The sequence below is a fragment of the Schistosoma mansoni genome (genome assembly GCF_000237925.1).
Source record: "Schistosoma mansoni, WGS project CABG00000000 data, supercontig 0194, strain Puerto Rico, whole genome shotgun sequence".
In the NCBI taxonomy this organism is placed as follows: Eukaryota; Metazoa; Platyhelminthes; class Trematoda; order Strigeidida; family Schistosomatidae; genus Schistosoma; species Schistosoma mansoni.
This window is the reverse complement of record NW_017386072.1, coordinates 190,363-204,785: the sequence shown is the minus strand read 5'-3', so window position 1 is coordinate 204,785 and position 14,423 is coordinate 190,363. Positions and strand designations below refer to the sequence as shown.

At 33.3% G+C, this 14,423-nt stretch overlaps 1 protein-coding gene across 1 annotated transcript in view; it reads left to right on the top strand.

The window, feature by feature from the left end:
• Nucleotides 1-3,567: 3,567 nt before the first annotated feature.
• Nucleotides 3,568-14,423, top strand: part of Smp_137760 — a gene marked incomplete at both ends in the record, with an annotated part of 28,867 nt that continues 18,011 nt past the window's right edge. Inside the window, 5 exon segments of the mRNA XM_018793998.1 lie at nt 3,568-3,977; nt 4,302-4,684; nt 13,713-13,762; nt 13,767-14,040; nt 14,137-14,373. Of these exon segments, the coding sequence (XP_018647105.1) occupies nt 3,568-3,977; nt 4,302-4,684; nt 13,713-13,762; nt 13,767-14,040; nt 14,137-14,373 (1,354 nt within the window).

The following is a 14,423-nucleotide window of genomic DNA, read 5'->3' as shown; positions in this document are numbered from 1 at the left end:
CTGTTTAATTCTGAAATTATGATACTTAAATAACAGTTACATAACTTATTTTAAATCTTTATAATTGTAAAATCTAACATTCATCTCGAGGAATAAATTGGCTAGTAGTATTTTAAGCTATTAATAACAAATTACAAAGTATAAAGTATTGAGATTTGAATATTCCCCATTCTAATAAATTAAGATGGTAATTAGAGGGGGTTTTGTGGAGATTTTAGTAATTTTATATAGTTGAAATCATGAGTCAATTAAAGCTAGACCACCATGAAAAAGCTGGAAGCACTGGACGGCCAAATCGTCCTATTGTGGGACTCTTCGGTGGCAGTGCGCATCCACGATCCCGACTCGCAGTAACCAATGGAGTTCAACCAGGTCTGTTGGGAGATGTCAACTCACTGAAGACAATTAGTGAATGGTCCTCATTTTCGTGGATTGGTTGAAGCTAGACATTAACACCCTTGGATGCCGGCTCAGTGGTCTATCGACTAAGTGCCCGCTTGCGAGACTGGTAGGTCATGGTTTCAAATCTCGCGAGGTGGGATCATGGATGCGCACTGCTGAGGAGTCCCACAACAGGGCAATTTGGCCGTCCAGTGCTTTCAGCTTTTCCGTGGTGATCTATCTTCAATTGACTCATGATCTCAACTACATAAAATGTATGGTATTATTAATACACTCTGCTATGTAATACATATATTTAAAAAGATCAAATATATAGTTTTAAAAGTGTTTCTACAACCTTATTTGATCAAACGTTCATAATGTTTTCACATAAATAAAGATTATGAAAACAAGGAGAAATAGTTTACGAAATTGTTTACCACTTAGTAACTAAATACAAACTACTAATCTACTCTTGAAATTCATAAGTTTCTATGATGAAAAATACTCTGATATTAAGATAATAAATTTTGAGAAAAAACCGGCTTTAAATGATGTAAAACTATTGAATTCGTTTAAATCTATTTCATTCTTTGAACAAACAATTTAAGTGGTCTTTGTACTTATTGACGGAGTATAAGGGATCATTGGCAGCTCGATTAAACATCTGCGTTACCTGTTCCTGTCATTTAGATATTTCAACAAGTTATCTAATTTTGTTTTGTTTTAATACGTCATTATGGCCGTTAATTGCGCAACCTATCTAGGTGCGTTTATGGAAAATGTACAACATTTCTCTGTAAAGGTTACAATAGGCCTGGTCAGAGATGTTGTGGTTGCTGGCCATATGTAGCGAAACGAACGTACATTATACAGATATCGATTGACTGGACTGGACTGGTGATCATTCAATATTTATCGTCAGGATCGAGGAAGAAGTAAGAAACAGAAACCTGTTGAAATACTTTGTACTGAGAATTCTTTATTGTACCAAAGATATTATATTGAATAAAGCTAATAGTCATAATAACGAATTCAAGATCATTCTCCGCATCCTTTAAGTTCGTTAGGATAATATAAGGTTATTCAATAGATGCTAAAGATTCATTTAATTTACAAATGCTTATTTCAGATCTAAATCAGCTATAAACAAACGACATGACACAAATATATATCATTCCAAATTGCCACATTTGAAATAAGTACAATGATAGATAACAAGAAAGTGTTGAAAGTAAAATATTAGAATATAGTTTGAGAACAAACAGGTGACAAATGATATAATGATAATTTCAATAGTTGAGATCATGAATCAATTGAAGCTAGAACACCATGGAAAACCTGGAAGCACTGGACGTCCGTTTCGTTCTATTGTGCCGGCTCAGTGGTTCTAGAGGTTAAGCGCTCGCGCGCGAGACTGATAGGTCATGAGTTCGAAACTTGTGAGGCGGGATCATGGATGCTCACTACTGAGAAGTCCCATAATAGGACGATTTGGCCGTCTAGTGCTTCCATGTTTTCTATGGTGGTATATCTTCAAGTGACTCATGATCTCAACCATTGAAATTATAATGATATCCACAAAACCCCTTCTGATATACTAGTAGTAATAATTAAACAATTTTGACAATTAAAGATAAATGAGAAAATAATTGTTTAGAAACCATTTCAAATAATGTCGCCAAATTTAAATTTAAATAAATATAGTAATAGTGTACAGTAGTAACACGATCAATAAGAATAAATATAAATTGTTTAATTTTGTGACCTTTCATTCTAACTTGTTCAGTAATAAGTTTCAAGTTTCATAATAAGGATGTGAATATTGTTGACTATCGTTGTAATCATGAGCAGACCAATGTTAGACCATCATTGAAAACTTGGAAGCACTGAATGGTCATTTCATTCAAATATGAGAATCCTTAACAATGGGCATCCATGATCATGCAAGCGGGAGTTGAACCCAACACCTCTCTCGGATGCAAGCGCTTAACCTGTAGATTACTGAGCTGGCGTTCAAGTGTTCATGTCTAAGTTCAAGCAATCCACGATATTAAGTGACCATCTTCCATTATTCTCTTGATCTCGAATTCCAGTATTTCTCTATGTACAATCTTCCACATTACCTTTTCAAATCATATTCCAAATTTTTAGTCTTTTTATCATTTCTACTCTCTTATTTCAGTCCCTCTTGCTATTTATTTTGTCAATTCCATTCGGTTGTGTAAATATGGTATAATGGCTTGGCTCAACACACACGTGTGAGGCTCTACAATGATGATGACTGACTAACTGATGTAAACTTTTGAGAAATAAGGTGCCATTCGGAAAGAATTTAAGTAATTTTGATTATTAGGTTTTTATATCTCCTAATCATTAAAGTTTGATGCTTAATCATATTTTTTAAACCACTTTGTTCTTTAGTGAAGTCGAGTTATTGCTAACAATACAATCTAGGACACCTATTTTGTTTTATTTAGGACTTGTCGTCTAAATGCACCTATAACTCAGTGTTAATGTTCACATTGGGACTCGAATACAACACTTTTTACTTCAGACTACCAAATTGTTGTTCATTGAGCTACTAAATTCAGATAACAATTAGCTTGAGGAACAGGCATGATGTCTAAATTCTTTTTAGTAGTGATTTGAATTACCCTATTGTTGATGTTTCAGCTGACGAAGCCTGAATAAGATGAAAAGCAAGTCCTGATTTCCAATGTTACTCATAATTCATTCATTTAATAACAATTTACTTAATTTGAAGGTAGTCTTTTTAAAATCATGAACTGATATCGGTCGGATTACCGTCTTCGTTCATAGTTACTCATTTTTACTCACTCGCTAACTTACATAAGATTCAGCCTAGGAAATTTTAATATTGTAGTGACCTCATCAGTTCTTAGTGAAAATTACTCCAATAACTGTTAAGTATAATATATGATAGCCCCCAAATGCCCTGGTATGGCAGAGAATGAAGAGAGTCCGTTCTCCTTCTCCAAATGTTCTCACATCGCCACGCTTATATAGCCTCTGTCAAGGAATTCCTACTCACTACCTACCTTCTCATTGCATTACGTTGTTTACGAAATTGAGAGGACGAAAAGCTAATGTCCGACGCTTTAACCAGGTTGGTGGACACAGAAAGTCCATCTAGGGCAGTTGGAAAACCCTCATTCCAAACCAATGGTGCACATCGGCTACAGGTGTGGCTCCCTAAGAAAATCACCTGCTTCAGTTTGGACATCTGGGCAGTATCACAGCCCTTACACAAATCAAATGAGATTTGTAATATACATAACAATAATAATAGTGTGTTTTATAACTCCTTATTTATTTATTTCTTTTCGTATTATAGATTCTTTTACTAAATCTGCTATTTCAATGGAAGTACAATGTATTTCAAAAAATAAACTTAAAGCAAATGGTTGGTCTACTAAACCATGTCATTATCCTTATTTGGATTCAGATTCAATTAATTATCATTGTAATCTAAAGCAAGAAACTTCACAATACAATCTGTTGAATACAAATGGTATTCATCAGAATAGTAATGATATTTCAACAATGTTAACTAATCATTCCTATATAAAAAGTAATCTATCACCAATAAATGATTCATGCATATCGAATGAAATATCGCCTACACAAAATAGTAATCATAGTAACAATAACAAAAATAATGATGATGATAATGAGGACGATGATGGTGATGATGTTGATCAATACTTACCGTCAATAATGGATAAACAAAAATCATTATTTGTCAGTATTGGTGTACAAACTGATGATCAGCTCATTTCAAAATGTTGTAATAAAGAAATATTATCAAATGACAATTTATCTAATATCTCTTATTTCTGTGATAAAAATGATACCAATACTACTTATAATGATACTACTAATAATAATAATGTAGAGAGTTTGATTGATGCAATTAGATGTGTTTATGCTGAAATGAAAATTGAACAAGCTGAAATGATTATCAATAATTTGATTGAAAAATTTGCTGAACCATCTGATATGTATACCTCTGTAGAAAATCTTCCTAATGATAATTTATTATTTTGTAATATTCATAATACTAGTAATGGTGACAATAAAAAGTCATTGCCAAATGAAAAATCATTATCTAATCCTTCTCATACATCAGTATCATTATTTTCACCTATTTTTAAATTACTTTTAACTCAATCAGAATCGCAGATATTTCCTGATTTGTATAAATTAAGTCCTTCAGGACGTAAATTATTGGATTTATGTCATCGACTTGCATTTGATATTAGACGAACTAAAAATAAGGTAAGTGTTTCCTTTTCATTTTGTTGTTATACATTTACTCATTTATATAGTCATTGAGTTTTCCTTTAGAGTTCCATTACCTGTTTAGCCATCTTATTTAGAATACATTTTGTTTTGATATACACATAATAATACATTTAAGTAATTGATATTTACTATTTCCTTAAATAATTGATTTAAAGAATTGTCAGTAGGTGAGAGAAAGAAGTTTTTTTGAAGTGAAAATTCAGTTATACTATACTGTAGATTATAAGCAAAGATGGATAGTGGATAGAAGTGGAATCCAGTTTGATGCGCGTTTTGTCCTGTTTGGGACTCACCAGCTGGATGTACCTGCATCTCAGAGATGATGTTCACTCTGGGACTCGAACCCAGTATCGTTCGCCTCAAACGCTATCGCGTTATCCACTCAGCTACTGAGTCCCGATATCCACCTGCATATGCAATGGGGTGAAGTTTGAATTTACTTGGCATTGTTTGGTTGAATCTTCCCATTGATGTTTAGGACTGCCATTGATCAGTCTCTTATTGACATATATGCATACTGTGCGTACTGCCTCAATATATACGCACAGTATGCATATATGCCAATGTGAAACTGGCCAATAGCAGTCCTAAACATCAATGGGAAGATTCAACTAAACAATACCAAGTGAATTTATATTGTACATTAATTAGAAAATGTATTTTCCCCCCCTCAAAAAAATTATAATTTTCAAGATATTTTAGAACAATTGATTGATTCCCAGTATTATTTACACTATTATCATTATATTCGTTTAGTCTAGTCAAAAGTTTCCAGATTCTTCATTCTGGTTCCTTTTAATATGGATTTTCCATCTTAACAAAAGAATCAAATAATGATTTTTATCCTATTCAAAACTGTGATAACGATGAAATCATGTATTAGATCGGAGTTTATATTTTTTTATAGAATAGGCAATAGTAAATCAATGATACACACAGATATTGTAAGGCTTTATAACGGAAATAGTACTCAGTATAGGGTTGTCGAAATGATTTGATTTGTTGTTATCGTGAACCAATATAAGTTGGATAACCATTGAGTACCTAGAAGCACTGGACGCTCATCCTGATAGATGACTGAATTTTAGGTTAAAAATTATTAGATTAACGTAAGCGAACTTCAGTACTAGGAAAACTTATAAGTATTCATGAATTTCTATGCCTTTTTTTTTGTTTTATAGTAAACTTCTATTGCTTTCTTACTTGAGAATTGGTTCACTGACAACTTTCTTACATCTAAGTACAAAGTACTATTGTTGTACGCATAATAAATTTAGATAGTCAGTGAAATAGGCACTTTGCTAATAGTGTGGTGTAGGCTACTTATGTCGACAGATATAAGTAGTATGTAACACCAATCAAAAGTTGAATGCCTATAAAAAGAAGGTTGATAAGATTTCACTGAAGAAAACAGAAAAAGAAACTAAGGGATCGGGGATTGGGAAAATCATGAAGGATGTAAAGTACAACTGATGGAAAATTTGCAAATGAAATATTTAATGCATAGTTTCACATTTTACAAAGAACTCCGTAATTTTGCATTAAACAATAAATTGGTTTACCCAACCTGAGTTTTCGTTCGCCAAAATAGTCTAAAGGTCAACATTGGAGTGAATTTTATTTTTCTAGTTATGTCTATCAACCTCTTTTTATTGTGTTCTAGTGATGCTCTTTTTACTACAACATATAGATTTTATTTTGATAAACATTAGTAATAAGTGCACCTGGATCCAGGTTTTCTGCTAGTTACTACTTGTACGTTACACGCACTATCAGTGTTAAGGCCATGGATACTCTTCATCGAATTAGATGGACAGGATCTAATCAACAGTATGACCTTAGCAAACACGAAATTAGTTTCTAATTATATATATATATATAGATAGATTTATGTTTTTTGGCACACATTACCAAGGTCTTTTCTGGTCAACCTTGAGAAAATTGCTGTTAAAACCAAATTTGTCTAAACTTACCATAAAGTGTGTTACACATAAATCAAGTTTATCATTATTTCAACACATTTGTAAATTTATCATAAGTGGGTGTATTTCAAACTGTTTATATCTAGAGACTATAAGATTAACGAGAGAAATTATTGATAAATTTTTGAAGTACGATTAAAACAAAATGATTTGTTTCGTAATTCTGAAACAACAATAATTGATATTTTAAAGCCAGTTTCACATCATCATCATCATCATCAGTTAAAGTCATTTGAAAACCTAATAGTAATCCAAAAATGATTAAAATGGTTGAAATTAGACATTAGCACAGTTGAATCTCGGCTCAGTGGTCTTCAGGTTAAGGGCTCGTGTCTGAGAGAGAAGGTGATGGGTTCGATCCCCCCTTGCGTGATTATAGATGTCCACTCGTAAGGATTCTCATATTAGAACGAAAGGACCATTCAGGGCTTCCAAACTTCCAATGGTGGTCTAACATCGATCGGTTCACGATCTCAACAAAAAATGATCTGATTACTGTTTTTTATAGCCTGTTCCCTTTCGTCTGTATTGTTTACTTTTGTTTGATTCAGTATAGAGCTTAAGATTTTGTCTTGATTCTTGGTCCTTTAGTTAAATGATGACATGTACTTTATTCAGTTTCAGTATCTTCGTGTTTTTCACTACAATATTCTTTTCTATTCATACTAATAATGGATTTTAAGCTTCAAAATATTTAGAAGCTTCTCTGTTTTATGAAATGTCTTCTAGTTGTCAAATTATCCGGTAAATAAACATTTTTTGCATGGAATTAAGCCAAGACAACTAATACAATGACACACGATTCAAGTAAGCATCACCTCTTATGATTAATTGTCGGTCGAAATCATAATGCAGCTTATTAGGTGAAGGTTAATTCAGTTTACTTGATATTTTGTGAAATATTTAATCGTTAGATATCTATACTACAAAACTATCGTCTTTCTGTTTCATACTTAGTGTTATTGAAAGACGACTTCATTATGAAGAGGGAATATCAAACGATCTGAATAAAAATTTAATTAAATTCTATTACTTTCCATTCAAATCCTCTTTACAGACTAACGTATAGGTTCCACAAAGTGTTTGTGGAAATTGATAAATCTTATTTTCCACATCACTCACTAGCTGACCTCAGATACCTGTTGGAAGCCATTCAGTGCTTCCTGGTTCCCAAAGATCACCTAAGATTTGTTCGTGATGTAAACTATAAAATGTAGGTTACACATTCATATTTATTTTGTCAGTATGGGGTTGTAGAAATTGATGGATTTCATTGAAATCATGAGCCGATCAAAGTTAGACCACCATTGAAAACTTGGAAGCACTGAATGGTCGTTCCATTCAAATATGAGAATCCTTACCAATGGGCATCCATGATCATGCAAGCGAGAATCGAACACAACACCTTCTCTCTCGGATGCGAACGCTTAACCTGTAGACCATGGAGCTCGCATCCAATGATGTTAATGTCTAGGTTCAAGCAGTCCACAATAGTGCGCGACCATTTTCAATTGTCTGAGGTGGGTGCTAAATGCAGTAGAAAAGTTACACTGCAGACTAATTATCTAATCTGATCACATTTGAATAAGAATAGAAGTTCAGAAGTGTTAAGTGTAACCGGTGAGAGTTTGTGATTTCCTGTTATGTGATATTAAAGACTATAGTTGATCAGACTCTGTTAAACATTTAAACAGTAATATTTAGAGTTATCTATCAGTATAATGATAAGTAATTAATTGGTAAACCGGATACAAACAAAATTAAACTGTCTGGTTAATAAAATGTATTACATAACGAAAAGAATAAAATCAAACGAATCAGATAATTTTTTATATATAGTTGAAATCATGAGTCAATTGAAGCTAGACCACCATAGAAAACCTGGAAGCACTGGACGGCTAAATCGTCCTATTGTGTGACTCCTCAGTAGTGTGCATCCACGATCCTGCCTCGCGAGATTCGAACTTTATTTGTTTTAATCTATGCTCTTTATAATTTTCAATAATTCAAACTGGCTTAGTCGGATTGATGAATTATTATAATAAACATTAACTTGAAATTTGTTAATTTTTCTGGTAGTTGTTAATTCTGGAACACAGAATACACATTTCATAGCAAAGAAGTAGATGAAGCTTGTGAATACCCTTTACTTTAACATTATTAGTCGAGTCAGAACTTACAGTGAAGTATCAGTTGAATCGGCAATATCAGATAGTGTTTGTTTTTATTTAACGTAAACATTTTTTTAGACCTGATATTTTCTTTGTTTAGTGTCTCATGGATTTATCTCCTATCAAAAGATTTACCAATTGACTTGAAGTACTCAAGTGATGTCATCAGGTTTGGTGGAGAAACTGACAAAATTTTGAGCCCCCTTAACACTCCGAATAACAGTCTGAGGATGTTTGATTTTTGTTGCTTCTCCTTAAAATGTAAAAAGTGGCTTCAGGGCCTGTCAGTAGGAAGTGAACTAGTGGAGAGCGTTTACTGATTCATTTGCAAATCCAGGTGAGTTGGTGTTTGATAGACTCTACAGATCGACACGGAAAGCTCGTTTAGTTACAACTACATTGAGGCATCTGTTGTACCGCTGGGACATCCGTCTACCGATAAAATAGAGGAGTACACCAACAGTCTTCCTTGTATCATTGCAAAGCTTTATGACCCATATAAATAGAAGATATACGTGGGCTGCAAGTATTTGACGATAAGAGTCCTCGAAATATTGACCGTACATGATGGAGCGACTGGGAGAGTTATGGTGAGGTTAGACGTGAGGTACTAGGTAAATAAGGAAAGTCCATTGATAATGCCACATAAACCCTCAGAGTACGATACCGGCTGACGTAGGAGTTTGGAAAAATGTTAGGGTTAGGGTAGTTTCACATGACATCAGTCCATGTAGTTAATGATTGTTGATCAAGGATATATCAGAGAGTAGCTTGTATGAAGCACGACACAAGATCATTCACAGTGGTGCAATTATATTTAACCTCTAGCTCGTTATAAATTTCGAGTTAACTATCATTCTGGACCTTTCATCCTTCGATTTATATACTCTATCTATCATATTTATGCTTTTATTGTTTTTTATACTACTTTCCAGTCTATACTTTTGATTACGCACTTTACGAATATCGTCCCAGAAGCTTTTATTTGAGAACTCACGCCTTTTATGAGAAAAGTAGAAAAGTTGTCAGTTTATGATATGTTAATGTGTAGTGAAAGATACTTGTATGGGAGTGGCATATATTGATATATCACATTTCGCCAAAGAACATCCTAAATTTTATGCAACTCAATAATTTATGGCGTCATAATCCTTCGTTCAACTCACAGGGAAGAGTTTAAATGGTTTAATTTGTTTAATCTGGTTGGCGTGTTTTTAAACAAGACTTTTTTCTATGGCTATGTGGGAGCATTTGAAGAGAATGAGTAGACTCTGCTCACTCTCTAACATATCACGGTATTCGGGGGTAAATAAACTGATGTGAAATATTGTGATTCATTAGATGATGTGAAATTAAAGTAAAATTTAAGGTTTTGCTTAGACATTAACCCCATCCTATTGATATGTATGTGACGGAACCACTAACTAGGGAGGAGAATGAGAGGTTCATGGTATTCAACTGTAGATTTCCTCGGAATATTGTTATTGCACGATGAGACTCGTGTTCTGAATTCTATTGTTAGCTAAATTCCATCAATTTTGTGATAAAGTGAAGTGATTAAATTTCATATTATTGAAGATGATCCAAATGAATTCACTTTTACTTCTTCTACATTGATTTCTTCTTTTGCCAAACATCCATTTTATATCCCCTCAGTTTTTTTTCTTACCTTAATGTTTTGCTTTCCTATTATCCTTTTTCGATTATAAACTATGGGGAAATTGAATCGTTGTTATAATCTAATTTCTCTCCGTTTTTACTTTTATTTTTCATTATCAAATAAGTTCATTGTTCCAAAAGCAATTAATGAAACAGACAATACTGTAAAGAGCTATTCATAATATTTCATAATTGCTGTACCTTTGTTTCCTTTTTGCGATCCGATCCATTTTTTCAAAATCATCTAGATAATTTCGTTACGTCAGTTGTTTACAGTAGAATGCTTGAAGCTTTGAGACTAAGTAGATTTTAGATTATTTAGATGATTAGTCTATTCTTTAATATCATTATGTAAATAATTAGTCGTTGTTTAATTGTTTGACTACACACAAGTTAACATGTGTAGCTGAAGGATTTTATCTTTTCTAGTTTCTTTGATATTGATAAGTCTTGCTGATTGAACGCTATATTCGGATCCTAAGCTAGTTTCGTAACCCCCCAAGCTAGAACTACGCAACAACTTGAACACGAAAGAAAAGGCACAAAATATGCGGGAAGCACTTTACTCCAAAAGTTCATTTATGTACAGAAAATATAGGGTTTTTATAATATTTTAGAAGTCCTTGGGTTTTCCTGAAAATTCTAGAATACCACTAAACATAGTAGCAGTATAGTAATCAGCCGATCAGAACCTCTACATGTGACTTCTCATTTTCGCGATATTTCTAGCAAAACGTCCAATCAAATGCTGATTGGATAAAATGCTTCTTAATGTTTCCTTAGCTTGTCATGTCTATTGCGAGAAATTTTCAGGATCATCCCAATAGAAGTAAAGAAAATTATTAAGCGTCAGGCATTGACTTAATCTGGAAATTGTCTACTACGTGATTTGATGGTAAATAAAAAAAGGAATTAAATGTTCTGGATCCGATCAAGTATATACTATACTTTCATAATATGCTGCTACAACTGTCCTTAGTGCTCTTTAATTTACAACACCACAAAATATTAAGAATCCCCACTGTGTAAATTACTTACCAACTTACGCCTGCCCACCAGCATTCTCCATTCAACTGTATCCTGAACAATCCTTTCCGGTTCTTTCCATCCTTTTCATATCTGCTTCCAATTCCCGGAGTATTGTGTTCTTCAGCCTTTCTCTTTTCCGTTTCCCTTCAGGATTCCAAATTAGCACTTTCCTCGTGATTCAGTTTGATGACTTTCATAATGCATGTCCTATTCACTTACAGCACTTAAAAAAAATAATTTTCTCTTCAGCTGAAAGCTGGTTTGTTTTCTACCACAGTAGGCTGTTGCTGATGGTATCCGGTCAACCGATACTGGCTATCTTGTGTAGACAACTGTTTATAAATACTCGTACTTTTTTGATGATGGTTGTATTAGTTCTCTAAATGTCAGCTCCGTACAGTAGAACTGTCTTGACGTTCGTATTCGAGATTCTGTGTAAATTAGGACAATACAAAAACCAACAATACTATTTTCACTCAGATGTTCAATAAGCTTTATTCTAACATACAGGAAATTTTTTTGTGCATAAATGAACAACTGTTTTCCATAATTTCATAAAATTCTATGGTTACAAATCCGATATTATTATCATTTTTGTGTCAAATTAGATGAAATATCGAAGTTAATTAAATTCATACCGGAAACTGAAAATGACGAATTTCACATCAAATGAATTTTGAATACTCCAGATTACTCACAAAACGTATGGAAAATTATATGCCGTAGTTAAAGTGATGAGTTCTAATGAATAACACAGAAATCTTGAACCGACCAATTTTAAACCACCATTGAAAACCTTGAAGCACTGAACGGTCGTTTCGTCCTAGTATTAAACTACTTACCACTGCTCATCCATGATCTCGCAATCAGAAGAAGAACCCAACACCTTCGATCTAGCGCGCGAACACTTAACCTGTAGACCATTGAGCCGAGATTTAACTGCGTTATTGTCTAAGTTCAATCAATGGATATCCTTCTCGTCCTAATATGGGACTTGTCACCAATGAATATCCACAATCCTGTAGCCAGGAGACAAACCCATAACCTGCCTCGCTGTGACCAGTGAACCTAATCCATGTAGGGTTTAAAGCAGGTACCCATCGAAAATAATGGCAGATTTTCCTGCAGTTTCGTGGTTTGGATAAAGTAATTCGTTAACACCGTTAAATGCTGAATCATTGGTCTAGAGTTTAAGACCTGGGGTCTTTTCCGGGACTCTTGCCTACGGGATTGTGGATGCGCAGTGATGAGGAGTGTCATACTAGGATGAAACGCCCGTTCAGTGCTTCCCGGTTTTCACTGGCGGTCTAAATAATATCATCTGATGCCCTCAATGAAATTTAACAATCCCTCATACTGGAAGTATAAGTTACTGTGTTGTGGTTGATTTGATGACTATAATAGTAATAATCATAATGACATTAATGATAATGATTCGAAAATGTATAAAATAAGAAAGATAAATGTATTATTGAGGATAAGGGAATTACCGTTGAAGGAAGTCCAAATCACAATGAAATGTGAGAGACATAATTGTAACTAAGAGTAGTCAAATTGGTAGTGAGATAACAAGTGTTCCAGCAGTGATAAGAATACTAAAAGCCTAAATTAATGTTTCCATATAGGAATTAAGTTAAAACGTGGGAAAATAGACATTAAGATAACAAACATTTGGAATTATTTAAACTGTCTAACAAGAAATGTTCAAATAATCAGATAGTGAAGAATGTACACGAAGGAGAGTGAAGAAAGAAAGAAAAATCAATGATGTGAAAATTCACTAGAACCGTTTATGATGTCGTATCCAACCAGAGAATGTTACGAATTTCTTTTAAATACATAGACTAGGGTTTTATGTTCCAATCCTGACAGCTTTTATTAGAGACGAGTCTGAATCTTGTTAAGAAATGACAAAGTTACATAATAAATCACTCTTTCCAAAATAAAAAAAAAGTGAATATTCACTCATTGGTTGGTTAAGGTGGCATGTCCAATTCGTCAATTTCCACTAGAGGAGCTGTACTTGCACATAAACATCCAACAGGTAAAATGTCGTAACTTATTCTATTTCATAGTTCTGATTTTATATTCATATATTTTTTGTATTTTTTTTCTATAATTTAGATCTATTTCTGTTTTGTAATGTTTTTTTCTTGTATAGCTACGTATATTGCAAAAAATGCGAACCAGACAATCGAATCAACATCATTATAATGTACGTATTACTTCTACTAATCCGAACACAACAACAACAACAGATACTACCAATATTAGTACACATAATACAACAAACAATGTTCTATCTAATTTTCAAAAATTTTTAAACCTTGACAAATCGGATTCATTGAATAATTCAATAAAGATATCTCAAGATAATCGTCGTAATGCTTTCATTCATTATTTACATGATATAAGTAGAAATTATGAAATACCCACATCCACATTAACAACCACAACTAAAACAACGATTTCTAATCATGATGATCCTGGTCAATTTCAGCAACTTTGTAAAGATCCACAACTACTGACACATCATTACTGTGAAGATAATAATAATGATAATAATAATAATGAGAATCAGTCAGAAAAATATGGAAACTATTTAGAACAAATCATAACATCGAACAGTATAAATCCTCCTCCTACTACTAATAATAATATTAATCATCACTGTACAGCACCAACCTATACAAATCCATTAAATTGTCCACTATCCTTATTATCTTTTGTAAGTAATTTAAATAAAGTTAGTAATATGGAAAAAATAACTGATGATGATAGCGAGAATAAAAAGGGAGGAGAAGAGACAGAAGGAGTTAAAGGTGATCGACGCCAAAGACGACCACGGAAACAACGACAATGTCGGCGACAA